At 43.2% G+C, this 16843-nt stretch overlaps 1 protein-coding gene across 1 annotated transcript in view; it reads left to right on the top strand.

Moving 5' to 3' along the window:
• The window catches only part of LOC124615706 (probable phospholipid hydroperoxide glutathione peroxidase), a gene marked incomplete in the record, with an annotated part of 56840 nt that overhangs the window by 10204 nt on the left and 29793 nt on the right, over positions 1-16843 (top strand). Inside the window, 2 exon segments of the mRNA XM_047143749.1 lie at positions 4695-4832; positions 9477-9580. Of these exon segments, the coding sequence (XP_046999705.1) occupies positions 4755-4832; positions 9477-9580 (182 nt within the window).

The following is a 16843-nucleotide window of genomic DNA, read 5'->3' as shown; positions in this document are numbered from 1 at the left end:
CTAAAAACTCTTCAATCCAGCCACACAGCTGGTCTGATATTCCGTAGGCTCTTACTTTGTTTATCAGGCGACAGTGCGGAACTGTATCGAACGCCTTCCGGAAGTCAAGAAAAATAGCATCTACCTGGGAGCCTGTATCTAATATTTTCTGGGTCTCATGAACAAATAAGGCGAGTTGGGTCTCACACGATCGCTGTTTCCGGAATCCATGTTGATTCATACATAGTAGATTCTGGGTTTCCAGAAATGACATGATACGCGAGCAAAAAACATGTTCTAAAATTCTACAAGAGATCGACGTAAGAGATATAGGTCTATAGTTTTGCGCATCTGCTCGACGACCCTTCTTGAAGACTGGGACTATCTGTGCTCTTTTCCAATCATTTGGAACCCTCCGTTCCTCTAGAGACTTGCGGTACACGGCTGTTAGAAGGGGGGCAAGTTCTTTCGCGTACTCTGTGTAGAATCGAATTGGTATCCCATCAGGTCCAGTGGACTTTCCTCTATTGAGTGATTCCAGTTGCTTTTCTATTCCTTGGGCACTTATTTCGATGTCAGGCATTTTTTCGTTTGTGCGAGGATTTAGAGAAGGAACTGCAGTGCGGTCTTCCTCTGTTAAACAGCTTTGGAAAAAGGTGTTTAGTATTTCAGCTTTACGCGTGTCATCCTCTGTTTCAATGCCATCATCATCCCGGAGTGTCTGGATATGCTGTTTCGAGCCACTTACTGATTTAACGTAAGACCAGAACTTCCTAGGATTTTCTGTCAAGTCGGTACATAGAATTTCACTTTCGAATTCAATGAACGCTTCACGCATAGCCCTCCTTACGCTAACTTTGACATCGTTTAGCTTCTGTTTGTCTGAGAGGTTTTGGCTGTGTTTAAACTTGCAGTGGAGCTCTCTTTGCTTTCGCAGTAGTTTCCTAACTTTGTTGTTGTACCACGGTGGGTTTTTCCCGTCCCTCACAGTTTTACTCGGCACGTATCTGTCTAAAACGCATTTTACGATTGCCTTGAACTTTTTCCATAAACACTCAACATTGTCAGTGTCGGAACAGAAATTTTCGTTTTGATCTGTTAGGTAGTCTGAAATCTGCCTTCTATTACTCTTGCTAAACAGATAAACCTTCCTCCCTTTTTTTATATTCCTATTAACTTCCATATTCAGGGATGCTGCAACGGCCTTATGATCACTGATTCCCTGTTCTGTACATACAGAGTCGTAAAGTTTGGGTCTGTTTGTTATCAGTAGGTCCAAGATGTTATCTCCACGAGTCGGTTCTCTGTTTAATTGCTCGAGGTAATTTTCAGATAGTGCACTCAGTATAATGTCACTTGATGCTCTGTCCCTACCACCCGTCCTAAACATCTGATTGTCCCAGTCTATATCTGGTAAATTGAAATCTCCACCTAAGACTATAACATGCTGAGAAAATTTATGTGAAATGTATTCCAAATTTTCTCTCAGTTGTTCTGCCACTAATGCTGCTGAGTCGGGAGGTCGGTAAAAAGAGCCAATTATTAACCTAGTTTGGTTGTTTAGTGTAACCTCCACCCATAATAATTCACAGGAACTATCCACTTCTACTTCACTACAGGATAAACTACTACTAACAGCGACGAACACTCCACCACCGGTTGCATGAAATCTATCCTTTCTAAACACCGTCTGTACCTTTGTAAACATTTCGGCAGAATTTGTCTCTGGCTTCAGCCAGCTTTCTGTACCTATAACGATTTCAGCTTCGGTGCTTTCTATCAGCGCTTGAAGTTCTGGTACTTTACCAACGCAGCTTCGACAGTTGACAATTACAATACCGATTGCTGCTTGGTCCCCGCATGTCCTGACTTTGCCCCGCACCCGTTGAGGCTGTTGCCCTTTCTGTACTTGCCCAAGGCCATCTAACCTAAAAAACCACCCAGCCCACGCCACACAACCCCTGCTACCCGTGTAGCCGCATGTTGCGTGTAGTGGACTCCTGACCTATTCAGCGGAACCCGAAACCCCAGCACCCTGTGGCGCTAGTCGAGGAATCTGCAGCCCACACGGTCGCAGAACCGTCTCAGCCTCTGATTCAGACCCTCCACTCGGCTCTGTACCAAAGGTCCGCAGTCAGTCCTGTCGACGATGCTGCAGATGGTGAGCTCTGCTTTCATCCCGCTAGCGAGACTGGCAGTCTTCACCAAATCAGATAGCCGCCGGAAGCCAGAGAGGATTTCCTCCGATCCATAGCGACACACATCATTGGTACCGACATGAGCGACCACCTGCAGATGGGTGCACCCTGTACCCTTCATGGCATCCGGAAGGACCCTTTCCACATCTGGAATGACTCCCCCCGGTATGCACACGGAGTGCACATTGGTTTTCTTCCCCTCTCTTGCTGCCATTTCCCTAAGGGGCCCCATTACGCGCCTGACGTTGGAGCTCCCAACTACCAGTAAGCCCACCCTCTGTGACCCCCCGGATCTTGCAGACTGAGGGGCAACCTTTGGAACAGGACAAGCAGCCATGTCAGGCCGAAGATCAGTATCAGCCTGAGACAGAGCCTGAAACCGGTTCGTCAGACAAACTGGAGAGGCTTTCCGTTCAGCCCTCCGGAATGTCTTTCGCCCCCTGCCACACCTTGAAACGACCTCCCACTCTACCACAGGTGAGGGATCAGCCTCAACGCGGGCAGTATCCCGGGCAACCACAGTCGTAGTCCGATCAGGGGATGCATGGGACGAGCTGGCCGTCCCCGACAAACCCCCATCCGGACCCCCACAGTGATGCCCATTGGCAACAGCCTCAAGCTGTGTGACCGAAGCCAACACTGCCTGAAGCTGGGAGCGAAGGGATGCCAACTCAGCCTGCATCCGAACACAGCAGTTGCAGTCCCTATCCATGCTAAAAACTGTTTTGCAAAGAACGTCTGAACTAATCTACAGAGAGCGCAAACAAATCGACAAAATTTAAACGGTTATTAAAATACAAGATTGCCTAGTAAATGCAGTAATGCTGCTACTTGCGCACTGCTGACACTGCTCGGCTGCGGAAGGAGACTAAGCGAAATTACACTATTCAGGTACTAAAACACGATGCTACAACTCTCAAATACTATAATACGCCCGAAATTTATGAATTAAACAATGCAAGTACCAAAAACACGCAAAGAAATTAAGAATTAAACTATGTAACAAACGAGTGAGCTAGGAGTATACGACTTGCTGCTCAGCTGCTTATCCAACGGCGGCAGGGAGCACACTGTACTGCTGACAAAGGCCTTTATGGCCGGAAGCTACAATTGTGTGAATCTTTTTGTTGTGCCTATCGTGACTCAGCATCTCTGCTATATGGTGAGTAGCAACTTTCCTTCTCTGGTATTGTTTCATTCCATCCTGGATTTTCCATTGTTTGATAGACACAAAAATAATTTTCATGTAGGCTTCGCCCCCTTGTCTGGGATTCGGAATGCTGTCATATATTATGGTGGAAAGGTATTCAGTAACCTCCTGTCTAACATAAAGCAAGAAAATGGATATTGCTACCAATTCAAAATAAAAATGAAAATGTATCTCCTTAGCAACTTTTCTCCAAAATATCAGAGTATCAAGATTCAGAGATTGAAAAATTTTATTAGCTGCATGACAAGTACTAATATATAGTAAATTGGGCTCTTTTCTTTGAAAATGCCATTATGATCAAGTAATATTGCAGTCCCAATAAAGGCAAACAGCAACTGTCTAGTATAACTGAGGAAGCAGCAGCTGTTTTCAAAGTAGCAGCTTTTTGTGATCTACTTGATTAAAGGTAACTGTCTGAAGAATGAATAGCATTAAGCAGTGCAGTGATAATTTGCTGTTGATACAATATGCAGATAATTTTTTGTTAATGTCTATCTTGATTCGTTCCACATTCCTGAAAATTCTTTTTCTTGATGGGATCTATAGAATACTATGCATGAATGAATTTATGTATGTATGAAGGAGAGGACACTTGCAGTTAATGAGAGGCATGTGATGATATATATCTTTTTCTTTAAATATGTCCGCTAGTGTCTATATATGTGTGGATGGATATATGTGTGTGTGTGTGTGTGTGTGTGTGTGTGTGTGTGTGTGTGTGTGCGCGCGAGTGTATACCCGTCCTTTTTTCCCCCTAAGGTAAGTCTTTCCGCTCCCGGGATTGGAATGACTCCTTACCCTCTCCCATAAAACCCACATTCTTTCGTCTTTCCCTCTCCTTCCCTCTTTCCTGACGAAGCAACCGTTGGTTGCGAAAGCTAGAATTTTGTGTGTGTGTTTGTGTTTGTTTGTGTGTCTGTCGTCCTGCCAGCGCTTTCATTTGGTAAGTCACATCATCTTTGTTTTTAGATATATATCTTTTTAGTGTTATTTGCCTCTGCACAGAACTGGACATGAAGTTGCCTTTTGTAAAGCTGTACACCTCTAGAAATGTGACAGATTTAATGTTAGCACTTTGCAAAAAACTAGTACTTATACATCATTTACTTATGTCCAGGTTACAGAAATGTAATTCTTAGACACTCATACATTTGGAAATTAATTTTATTCTTGTTTAACTGCCTCGTAAGTAAAGTCTTAATTTGCTGCCCATTTTTTTATTGTATTTTATTTATTACCATTTTTTACGGAATTGCACATCCTAAAAAGTAGACATATTTGACTCTTCATTTTTGTGTTTTATACAGGAAATTGTACAAAGCTCAACCATCTCTAGTACAGTGGCCTTAGGCAGGAAGTAGTGTAAAATGCTCATTCCAAGTTTGCAAGTGTTTGGAACAGCTTTTTGTGCCTTAAGACTTCTTTCATCTAGAGCAGCACCTGTCGTAAGTTTTTGAAACTGTGATTTTTCTGACTTATGACTTAATTTACATCTTACTAAAATGTTCAGATATTGGGTATGGTGGAAGGCTTTGTGTCTGTTAGTGTTTATCTTTCCAGTCAGTGTCCAGCTTCCCCCCAGACTTTTAAAACTCAATCTTCTCATCCTTGTGTTGACATTTTTTCTCAGTTACCTTGTCCATTGAATCATATTTCAGAAGTTTCCATTACAGGATATACCTTGAGGCCAGTGTTACTTTCACTTTAGTTGAGCTCTCATAGAGTACAGGACTATTTTAGATCATTCTCTGTTTATAATTTATGCAACTGAACCATGTGAAAGAAGTGATCGTTCAGAATTTACTGTAGTATTTTATGTCATATTAACATTATTATCAAAAAACAAAGATGATGTGACTTACCAAACGAAAGCACTGGCATGTCGATAGACACACATACACACACGCAAAATTCAAGCTTTCGTAACCAATGGTTGCTTTGTCAGGAAAGAGGGAAGGAGGGGGAAAGACGAAAGGATGTGGGTTTTAAGGGAGAGGGTAAGGAGTCATTCCAATCCCAGGAGCAGAAAGACTTACCTTAGGGGGGGAAAAAAGGACAGGTACACACACACACACACACACACACACACACACACACACACACACACACACACACATCCATCCGCACATTGGAATGACTCCTTACCTTCTCCCTTAAAACCCACATCCTTTCGTCTTTCCCTGACCTTCCCTATTTCCTGACAAAGCAACCGTTGGTTGCGAAAGCTTGAATTTTGTGTGTATGTTTGTGTTTGTTTGTGTGTCTATCGACATGCCAGCGCTTTCGTTTGGTAGGTCACATCATCTTTGTTTTTAGATACATTTTTCCCACGTGGAATGTTTCCCTCTGTTATATTCATAACATTATTATCAGGTTGTCATAAATGCTTAAGTCCACAGTAATAATGACTTTGTAGGTAAAAGTCTGCACTGATGACTTTTCTACATTTACGTAGTATTTGGTACATTCTCAATGTTGCAAGTGGGCCCCTTCTCTCCTTTGCCATTTGAGACACTCTATGATACAATTTGTTGGTTTATAAATAATCTTTACAGCATATTTGTGCAATATACGGCTAATTCTGGTGGTCACTCTGGAATTGTATGGTAGAAAGGCTGTCCCTGGCACTGCTTTTTCTGATGTCACTTCGCAGAGTGATTATGTGACAAGTCTTATATAACTGGTGAAGCACCAATTGCTCTGCAGAACACTTTCCAGGTGTTGCATCTTGCATCTGAGGTGCTGCGGCTCACGTGTTTGCCTTGCTTGTGTTGTGAGTGTGTTAAATGTGGCTCCTTTTCTGGCTCGGGTTTGATAGGTTGTGTAGGTGTCTGTGTGTCTGTGCGTGCGTTCGTGTGTGTGCGCGCGCTTGTGCGCGTCTGTGTGTGTGTCAGTCAGTTTTTGAAACACGCTGTGGCCTACATTTTTACCATCCCTTGTGATCTGCACACCTAGAAATGGTAGGGGTTAGAAGCACATGAACAGCTACACTTTCTAGATGTGTTGGCCGTGAGGAATGGTGAAAACTTGGGACACAGTGCATATCAAAAACCGACACACACACACACACACACACACACACACACACAGATACCTGCACAGACTATCAAATCACCACCTGGGCCAGAAAAGAGGCATGATAAAGATGCTCTTGATGTGAGCAAGACGGAATGTGTGAGCTGCAGCACCTCAGATGTGAGGAGCAAAGGGTACTACACAAGTTACATAAGTGTCACAGACTCAAACATTCAGAAACAGATATGTCGATTACAGAGTGACTGACAGAATTGGCCACGTATTGTACAGAGTTGGCCATGTATTGTGCGAACACGACATAAGGGTATTAATAAGTGACAAAGAAGGTCAAAGATTGTCCCATATCAGCACAGGAGAGAAGGGACCACTTGCAATGTTGGAAATATACCAAATATCATGTACATGTAGAAAAGTCTATGTTGGAATGACTGGACGATGAATCAACACTGGGAGCACCAAACATAAGCGCCATTGCAGATTGGGGCATGTAGAGCAATCTGATGTGGTGGAGCACACACTGTGTGGGACTGACCGCATAGCGAAATTAGCCAACATAGAGAAGAGCTATTACACCCACTTGTTCAGGACAGCTATAAAAATATACAAACATGACGATAGCTCAGACAAAAAAAGAGAAAGCCTCAAGATGACTGGATCGTAGACTCCTGTGACATTGCAGGTAGCAAGGGAAGTACCACAGTGGTAATGACCACGGAAAAGCTCTTGAAAGTTGGTGTGCCAGGTACATATAATCTACAGCCACAAGCTGGACTACAGTCCACCAACAGCAATGGAGGATGGAGCTTTGACATCGCAAGCCACTCGTGCTGTCAAAACGTCAGAAAAATTTTGAACAAATGTCGGCCAAAGAACCAGAAATAGGAGCCAATAGGCAATTTGTCAACAAGTGGCCATGAATGACATAAGTTTTGTTTTGTGAGTATCATTCTTTTAGTCGCATTGTACCAGTCAGTACCTCGTTATTAGTCAACTTTTGTAGTACCACATTTGCCAGGCTTCTATACTCTTCTTGCTTGTACTGTTTGTCTGCTTTTTACTTAGGTACACTCCAGACAAGTACTTTCAGAAAACACTTCAGAATACTTAAATTTTTATTAAATGTTAACATCTATTTATTGTCCAGAAAACCTTTTCTTCCTGCTGCTAGACTGCATTGTCTTCTTTACCTATGCTGTCATCTGCTACCTTGCAGCCCATGTAGCAAAATTTGCCTGGTAATCCTAGTTTTCTAATCTAACGCCCTCAGCATTTCCTGATTTAATTTGACTACAATCAGTTACTCTTCTCTAATAAATTGTAATCTGGTTCCTGTACAAGTTATAGTAATAAAGCCAATAGTAAGAAAATAAGTATGAAAACTTTTGAAGTGATGAGAACTTCAAATCCTGGACTTTGAAGCCTATTCATGAAGATATCTGTAGCTGGGATCTCGCTGCTATTCACAAATAGCAATTACTGAAGCATACTATTTTCCATCCTACCAGCAACTGCCTTATGCTTAAGCCATGTGTTTTGTTTGCAATAAAGGAGAGTTTTACAGAAGCTGTCAGAAAGTGATGTGTAGGCTGTTCTAAGACATTTACGTCGTTATCTTCTTCATTTCATTTCTGTGGATCACATGTGACAAAAATATACAGTAAGAAATCAGTGAGTCTGTCTGAGTATGTGTCAAGCATAACTACACTCTTAACAATAGTTATTGTAGAGGTGAGTGTATCATGATGACATAATTAACTATAGGCTATGGTGAATTGACATGCTTGTGATAAATGGACCATATGACCAACACTTTACAACATGTAACATGTGATGACAGTTTGTTACACAATGTCATTTGGCTTCCTATTGTTGCACATGTCTCATAACAAATACCACAAAATGCTGTTTCAGTAATGACAGAATCTTATAACCTGCAAAATATGCCGACTATGTTGTATTAAAATTTGATCTTAAACTTGCTGCACATTTTAATTTTCCAGAATATAAATTAGGATGTTTGTCTGCAAAACTTGCCAAGCTGATTATAATTTTTTTTCAAGAGTGCCATATTTAAAAAAAATGGTATGCAACTATTTAGACACAAAATGAAATGAATTTTGATGTGAGGATTGGTAATATAACTCCAGCCATTGATTAACACCATAGCTTCAAAGTTGAGTGTGTGGGCTTCAACAGAGAAAAACAATTGATGTCCGCTACAAGATGCATGAAACTGTAAAATAATTTACAAAGTTTTAATAACTGATGATATGAATTGAAGTCTTGTGGATGCAGATTTAGGACTAGTCAATGTGGACGGCCTTTAAATGACTCACAAACGTCTATTAGTATAGGCATGAACATTTAGACATAAAGAAAGTTGCAAATTCATGCCCAGTAAAAACTGAATGTAAACCATGACAGACTGGTAGCTCACCTGATTGCTGACTGATATTGACACATTTAATAGATCTGCTTTGGTGGGGATGTAAGTGGTAACTATCACTACAAAAGCATGTATGCATTTCCCCCCTTCCTTAATTTCAAGTGATGATGTTCCTGAGAGATTGCTTGATGTTGCAGCCTTGAAGTCAGAAGTGACACCAAAGCCACATGACTACCTGTGTTCTCAGCAGTACCTGTAATATTAAAGTTCCAGCTTCTTTTCCACTTACTGTAGAGATTGGCAGATATGATGTGTGCCATATAACCAGAATGCTTTTAGCTGTTCATTACAAATTTATCCACCAGGAATAAATTACTGCACTCTCTCTCACGTTTTATGTATAGATGCAATTGCTTTTTAATTATTTGCTCGCAGCTGTGGAACAAGGCAGCAAGTTGTTTAAAGTGCAACAAAAGATAAAAATAATGTCTGTTATGGAGTTGGCCACACTTTCACCATTAATGTTTGCTAGTCTAACTGTGAAAGTTTGTGAAATAGAAGTGTTCTTGCGAAATATTCTGTAGAAACACTTTCTTTCACTTATTATCACCTACAACTTAGTATTTTTATAGAGATAATTATGGGAATGCATTTCTCTCTCATACAGGTTGAGGCAGTTTCAAAAATGGACAATTGGAAAAATGCCACATCCATCTATGAATTCACAGCCAATGATATTCATGGCAAAGAAGTGTCATTGGAAAAATATAGGTATTTATTTTGATTATTGACCAGTTGATCTGTTGTTAATGTCCCATATACTTTTAATGCCAGAACTCCAAAATTTTGTTTGAAACAACAAAAAATAAAACTTTTTTTTTTTTTTTTTTTTTTTTTTTTTTCAAATAGAGCTTACATGAACCAACATTTGATCAGTATGGGTGTTGCTATTCTCAACTTCACCCAAAAATGCTGTTTTCCACCTAAAGGGTGTTTTGGAACTAGTTTCTATTTCTGCTATTGATTTGATTTATTTATACAAATGGAGATCATCACACAATGTATTCAAACGGAGATCATCACACAATGGTGTATGTTTTGCTGCCATAATACAATGAAAATAAATAGTTCAAAATATACAAACACACAGGATATACAATGTATTTTTGTGACGATAAGACAGGTGGACTGCTGTAGCTTTGATGAAGTAACCATTCTAGCATTTACCAGAAATGGTTTGGAAAATATGTACCTTTAACATTATGTGGTAATCTCCATTGTCATTGCCTTCCTTTGAAGTAATCATAGAATGTCAGTGAAATTCGTCATTTTTATTTTATTTTGAAAGATGAAGTTAATTAATAAAGAAGCAGCAAAAAATTACCACTTTCTGTGTTATTTTCGTAGAAAATTCTCACATTATTTTTCTGTCAATTTTGGTACTGTTTTGTGGTGGCTTCTTTTTCATTTTTGTTTCTTACTTCTGTCTTAGTAACGGATAAGAAATAATGATATGGAGTAAAAAAACGTAAGTGCAAAAGAAAATTCAGTTAAGTTGAACACCCCAGTTATTAACCAACCAGTGAATTAAGTCAGTGGAGTTAACCATCCTGAGAAAAGGTTAAAACTGAACTGGAGGATCATGTGCCCATCTATAGACCCTGACATGACCTCGAGTGTCAATGACAAAATATCTTGACAGAGAATGTTCAGTGCATGTAATGTGGAAGTTCTGTTCTGTTGGTGTCACACGTGAATATTACTGTTTAAATGCAAGGGAGAATGATGATCTGTAAAGTGTTAACAGGTCTTAAAGTTTCCCTTATGCTTTCAATGAGTATTTAAAAGCTGCATCACAGTGACTCCCATCGTGTGGTGAAAAGTAGTACAGAACTGTAATTGGTCAGGAACTTCATTTCCAGCATTAACATGTAGTTATGCAGGTAATATGCCTGGATTTAGTGCTATCTAGCTAGCAAAATTATGGCTCTCCTGAAATCTGATACCAGTTTTGTAACAAATTAGGAGAAGCCACCATTGCCAGTTAGTGATAAACATAAACCTGATTTCACCAACTTCTTCTGTCATTTTCATAATGATTCTACATGCAAATGGGAAAAAATGTGAAATTTCGTGATGTTATTGTCACATTGTTTCATTAAAACAACCATTTCAGATAACACACTGTGCTATTGTTAAATGAAATTTTTAAGTCTGTCTATTGTATGCACCTCTCAATCCACACCGCAGTACAGTACTATCATAAATTTCGGTGACTGGTACGACAGCACCAGCATGCACTGAGGGAAAGGTGGTTTTATCTGAAAGTATACTAAATTTAACTGTAGTAATCTATTGAATGTTTTGTGCTGACAACTATTTGTGAAAGGAAAGAATGTAGAAACTGCAGGAGAAGTGATGCAGACTGGAAAAATAAATGCAGATCTACTGGAAGATGACAAGGACAGGTATGCAACTGACATTTGAAACAGTTTTGCTGTTGTGGAAGGAGAGGAAGGTGTTCCTCGATGGCCAATCCCGTGAAATGGTGGACACCCATCGCTTCTTGGGTCTGGTCTTCAGTGCCCGGTTGACATGGCTCCCTCATCTTCGCCAGCTGAAGAGGGTGTGCTGGTTACATCTCAATGTTCTTAGATGTCTGTGCAATACCACCTGGGGTGCAGACCGCTATATTGTCCTGAGATTGTACAAAACACTGGTCCAGTCTTGTTTAGACTACAGAGTCCTGTCTATGGTTCTGCGTCACCTTCGACATTGTGAATAATAGACTCCATCCACCATTGTGGGGGTACGACTTGCGACTGGTGCCTTCCGGACTAGCCCTGTGAATAGCCTGCTCGCAGAGGCAGGGATTCCACCACTGAGTTTTGCGCCAACAATAGCTGATATCTTATGCGCCTGCATTTGCTGCACCCCAAAGCACCATAATTATGGTCTCCTTTATCCAGACATGGAGATCAACCTCCTGCGGCGGCAGCGGCCATGATGTGGGCTTTCCATGGCTGCCTGCATTCAGTCGCTCTTTTCTGAGCTCCAGCACTTCCCTTTACTGCCTCTTTTCTGTGCTCATGCACGTACCCCTCTGTGGTGTGTATCTGTCACAGCTCCGTCTTAATCTCTCCATTAATTAAAGCATTCTGTCCCTCCAGAGGCCCTTTGCCACCAATTCTACTGTCTCCTCAGTTCATTCCAGCGTTCAGAAGTGATTTATACTGATGGCTCCATGGTTGCTGGTCACACTGGTTATGCTTACACCTATACGAGACACACAGAACTTTGTTCCTTTCCAGATGGTTGTAGTGTTTTTACTGCAGAATTGGTAGCAATCGTGCACACACTGGTCCATTTCCGCCTCTGCTCAGGTCTGTCCTTCACTATCTGTAGTGACTCCTTGGGCAGTTTGCAAGCTATTGGCCAGTGCTTCCCTTGCCACCCGTTGGTCATAGTTATCCAGGACTCCCTTTCTCTCCTTGATCAACGTGGATCTCACTGATTTTCATTTGGACCACAGGCCATGTTGGGATCCCTGGCAATGAACTTGCTGATAGATTGTCTAAATTGGCTGCTAATGGGCCATCTCTTGCTATTAGCATTCCAGAAATAGACCTTCACGTGGCATTACGCCTTCAGGTTTTGGGACTTTGGAATGCAGAATGGCACACTCTTTCTCCACTGAACAAGCTCAGGGCGATAAAGGATTCTACAACTACGTGGCGGTCCTCCTTACGGGTCTCTCGTAGAGAGTCTGTCATCCTTTGCTGGCTCCGCATCGGCCATACTTGGCTGACTCAAGGTTATCTCCTCCATCGTGAGTACCCCCCTCTCTGTCATCGTGGATCGATGTTGACTGTGGTTCACTTCTTACTGGACTGTCCTGACTTTGCCGCCGTGCGACAGTCTTTTAGCTTTCCTGACTCGCTACCTCTGGCGTTAGCTGACAGTGCCTCAGTAACTGATCTAGTTTTACGATTTCTTTGTGATGGGTTTTTTTATTGCTTTATTTAAGGGTGGAACCTTAAGCCTTACCAGTGGGTGGAAGGGATGGCAAGCCATCTTACTCCACCCTCACTCTGATTGGACTGGCTTTGACTGGGCTTTGTGGTTCACTCCTGCCCTCTGCCTTCCCACTCCCTTCTTTATGGTGTCTGTTTTATCTTGAGTGTCTATCTTGTCTACCTGTGCTTCTTCCTTCATGTCCCTGTCATTAGTCACTTTCTTTCCCTCCTCTCTTCTTCCGCCTTCTTCCTTCCTTACTTCTCAGTCAATAATTTGTAATTTTATGGCCATTGTAGTTCACTCTTATAGTGTGAGGTTTTATCGGTTTTAGTAATTCCAAGGTTGGAGGGACTGATGACCATGTAGTTTGGTCCCTTCTCCAATCCCCACCAACCAACCAACAATCAAAGGTCAAGCAGGACAAATGATAAGAGATGAAATGAAAGCTATGGAGGAATGGAAAAACTGACAAACTTCCCACTGGCTTCTGTCTCGGGTTCTTCGGCCGACGTTCATCTGATGATGTCTCTGACATTTCACCAGCATGAGTGGCTGGCATTGTCAAAGCTTCATTTTCCATTGCTGGTGGTGAACTGGAGCTGAGCTCATAGCTGCAGTCTATGCACCTAGCTCGCCAATGTCAGAGGAATTCTCTGTGGTCATTTCCGGTGCTACCTGTGATGGTCGTTCGCTGCTGTATGAGAAGCCAGCATTCATTTACCTCGAGTCCTTCTTCTTTCTTGTTGAAGCTATTCCCATGTTTCTGTATTTCTATAGCTTCTCTGGACAAACAGGTGTGGTAGTTCTTCTCTATAGACAGAACTTCCATGTCAGTGAATTTTACTATGTGGTCAGTCTCACACAGTGCGTGCTTTGCAATGGCTGATTTCTCCACCTGCCCAAACTTGCAATGTCTCTTATGTTCTTTGATCCTGGTATTGACTGATCATCCTGTCATTCTGACATAAACTTTTCTGCATGTGCGTGGTATGCGGTACATTCCCGACATTGCAAGAGGGTCCCTTTTTCTCTTTGCCAATCTAAAACACTCTTTGATCTTCTTTGTCGTTTTTAAAGTAGTCTTTATGCCATGTTTGTGCAATATATGGGCGATTCTGTCCATCACTCTGGTAATGTTTTTCAGATAGGCCGTACCAGACATTTCTTTTTCTGATTTGTCACTTCGCCAAGTGGTTGCCTCTGTTACACTTCTAATATAACTTGTGGAGTACCCATTGCTCCTCAGAACACTTTCCAGGTGTTTCATTTCACGTCTGAGGTGCTGTGATGTTGTTTCTTTGTTCATGTAAGTGCCACTCAGTGACACTCTGGAGCATATCTGTTCCATTTTCCCACAAGACATCACAAAGTCGTTTCATGCATGTCTCACCATGACCTATTACAGCTGGAAGGCATCACCATGGGTATTCCTCTTAGTCCAGTGGTGCCCAACTTCTTCATGGAACATTCCGAAGCACAAGCACTGGACTGGGCAACTTGTAAACCTAAGGTGTGGTGCAGATACGTCGATGATACTTTTGTTGTGTGGAGTCATGGCGAAGAACAGCTCGGTGACTTCATAAGATGCTTGAACAGCCTCATGCCAACATAAAATTCACCATGGAAGTAGAAAAGGACAAAAAACTACCATTTCTAGATGTGCGGGTCACAAAAGATGGTGAAACCCTGGGACACAGCACGCTTCGAAAACTGGTACACATGGACCGATACCTGCACAAACTATCAAACCACCACCCGAGACAGAAAAGAGGCACGATTAATACACTCGTAGCATGAGCAGGACTAATATGTGAGCTGCAGCACCTCAGATGCGAAATGCAACACCTGGATAGTGTTCTGAGGAGCGATCGGTACTCCACAAGTTATATTAGAGCTGTAACAGAGCCAAACACTCAGCAAAGTGACAAATCAGAAAAAGAAATGTCAGGTATGGCCTTTCTGCCAATCATTCCCAGAGTGACAGACAGAATCGGCTGTATATTGCACAGCATAAAGACTATTTTCAAACCGACAAAGGAGATCAAAGAGTGTCTTAGATCGGCAAAGGAAAAAAGGGACCCACTTGCAATGTCGGGAATATACTGCATACCATGCACATGCGGAGAAGTTTGTCGGAATGACTGCATGATCAATGAACACCAGGATCAAGGAACATAGCGATATTGCAGGTTGGAGCCCCCCCTGCGGGTTCGGGGATCAGAATAGGCCCGCGGTATTCCTGCCTGTCGTAAGAGGCGACTAAAAGGAGTCTCACATGTTTCGGCCTTATGTGATGGTCCCCTCTCGGGTTTGACCTCCATCTTTCTAAATTATTCCGAAGAGCGAGCCAATTGGGGAAGGGCGCCTTACATGGTGCACTGTATCCGTCGTGCATTGAGACCTTTAGCCAACTTTTTCATCGTTGCAATGGTGTCCCGCTCGTTTTCCGTCTCTTGGGCGGGGATACGTCACTGGGTACGATTACCACGCTGCACTCTGCAGTGTTGCTTTTAACTGCGACGACGACCTTGGACATTTTTGCACCTAAGATCCAGCACGGTAGCCAGTCCGTTGTGGTGGGGCCGCCATGTACCCTATTGGTTGTAGCCCCCTGACAACACAGGGATCGCTCTACTGATGCCTGCGCCGTTAACTCCCCACGTATGCCAAGGAGTAGATGCCCGTCTCCCTGGGGCATCAGGACTCCTGGCAATGGACATCCTGCCAGGTGGCTATTGCTGCGGCTGGGTGGCGCCCGTGGGGAGGGCCCTTGGTCGGAGTAGGTGGCATCAGGGCGGATGACCCGCAATGAAGCGTAGTACATCATCTCTCGCTGGCGGCCAGCCGTCAGCAGTCTCTAAGCGTTCTCGGGCTCAATTTAATGCTCAAAAAGTACGATCCGAAAACGTTCCCCTCTCTGGCCACGCCGTGGGAGGAGCGTAAGTCTCAGGATGGAGGTAATAGTTATTCGCCCCGATTCTTAGTCTGCACGAGAGCTGATGGGAGTCTTTTCTATCCACAAAGCCTCAGTTCTTCGTCGAGCATTTAGAGGACAAGTTTGGGGAGGTAGAGGGCTTGTCCAAAATGCGCTCTGGGTCAGTACTGATACAAACGGCATCCTCCGCCCAGTCACGCAGGTTACTTGCTTGTGACAAGTTGGGGGATGTTCACGTTACCATTACACCACATAAGAGTTTAAATATGGTCCAGGGAGTTATTTTCCATAGGGACCTACTTTTGCAGTCTGACGACGAGCTGCGCGCCAACTTAGAGCGTAGAGGTGTTCATTTCGTCCGGCGCGTTCATCGGGGTCCGAAGGACAATCAGGTTGCTACCGGTGCCTTCATCTTGGCCTTCGAGGGTGATACATTACCGGAGAAGGTCAAGGTGATGGTCTACCGTTGTGACGTCAAGCCCTACATCCCTCCCCCGATGCGGTGCTTTAAGTGCTGGAAGTTCAGGCATATGTCCTCTCGCTGTACTTCTAGCCTCACATGTCGAGATTGTGGATGCCCATCTCATCCCGATACTCCATGTGCCCCGCCTCCCATCTGTGTCAACTGCGGAGAGCATCACTCCCCTTGCTCGCCTGACTGCAAAGTCTTTCAGAAAGAGTGCAAAATCATGGAATATAAGACCCTGGACCGGCTGACCTATACTGAGGCCAAAAGGAAATATGACAGACTCCATCCTGTGAGAATGACATCTTCTTATGCAGCTGCTACAACAACTGTGCTAGCCCCATCAGTTTCGAGTCTTCCAGCCAGCTCGATAAGCAGTAAGACTCCTCCTGCCCCCTTGCCCATGGGGGGCTCTACCCAACTGGTTGCTGCTGCACCACCTACCTCAGGAGCAACCTCCTCCCACTCGTCGGGGACGTCTGTCCCCGCTTCTCAGCCGGAGAAGCATCTAACTTCTTCGGCTACTCTCGCCCGTAAGAGTTCCCTTGGGACCCTCCCTTCCCAGGGTTCCACCAGCGGGAAGGATGACGGCCGCCAGTGGCATAAGTCCTCACCA

The sequence above is a fragment of the Schistocerca americana genome, chromosome 5, assembly GCF_021461395.2.
Source record: "Schistocerca americana isolate TAMUIC-IGC-003095 chromosome 5, iqSchAmer2.1, whole genome shotgun sequence".
NCBI lineage: Eukaryota > Metazoa > Arthropoda > Insecta > Orthoptera > Acrididae > Schistocerca > Schistocerca americana.
The sequence above is the reverse complement of the archived record's forward strand: the minus strand, read 5'-3'. Positions and strand labels throughout refer to the sequence as shown.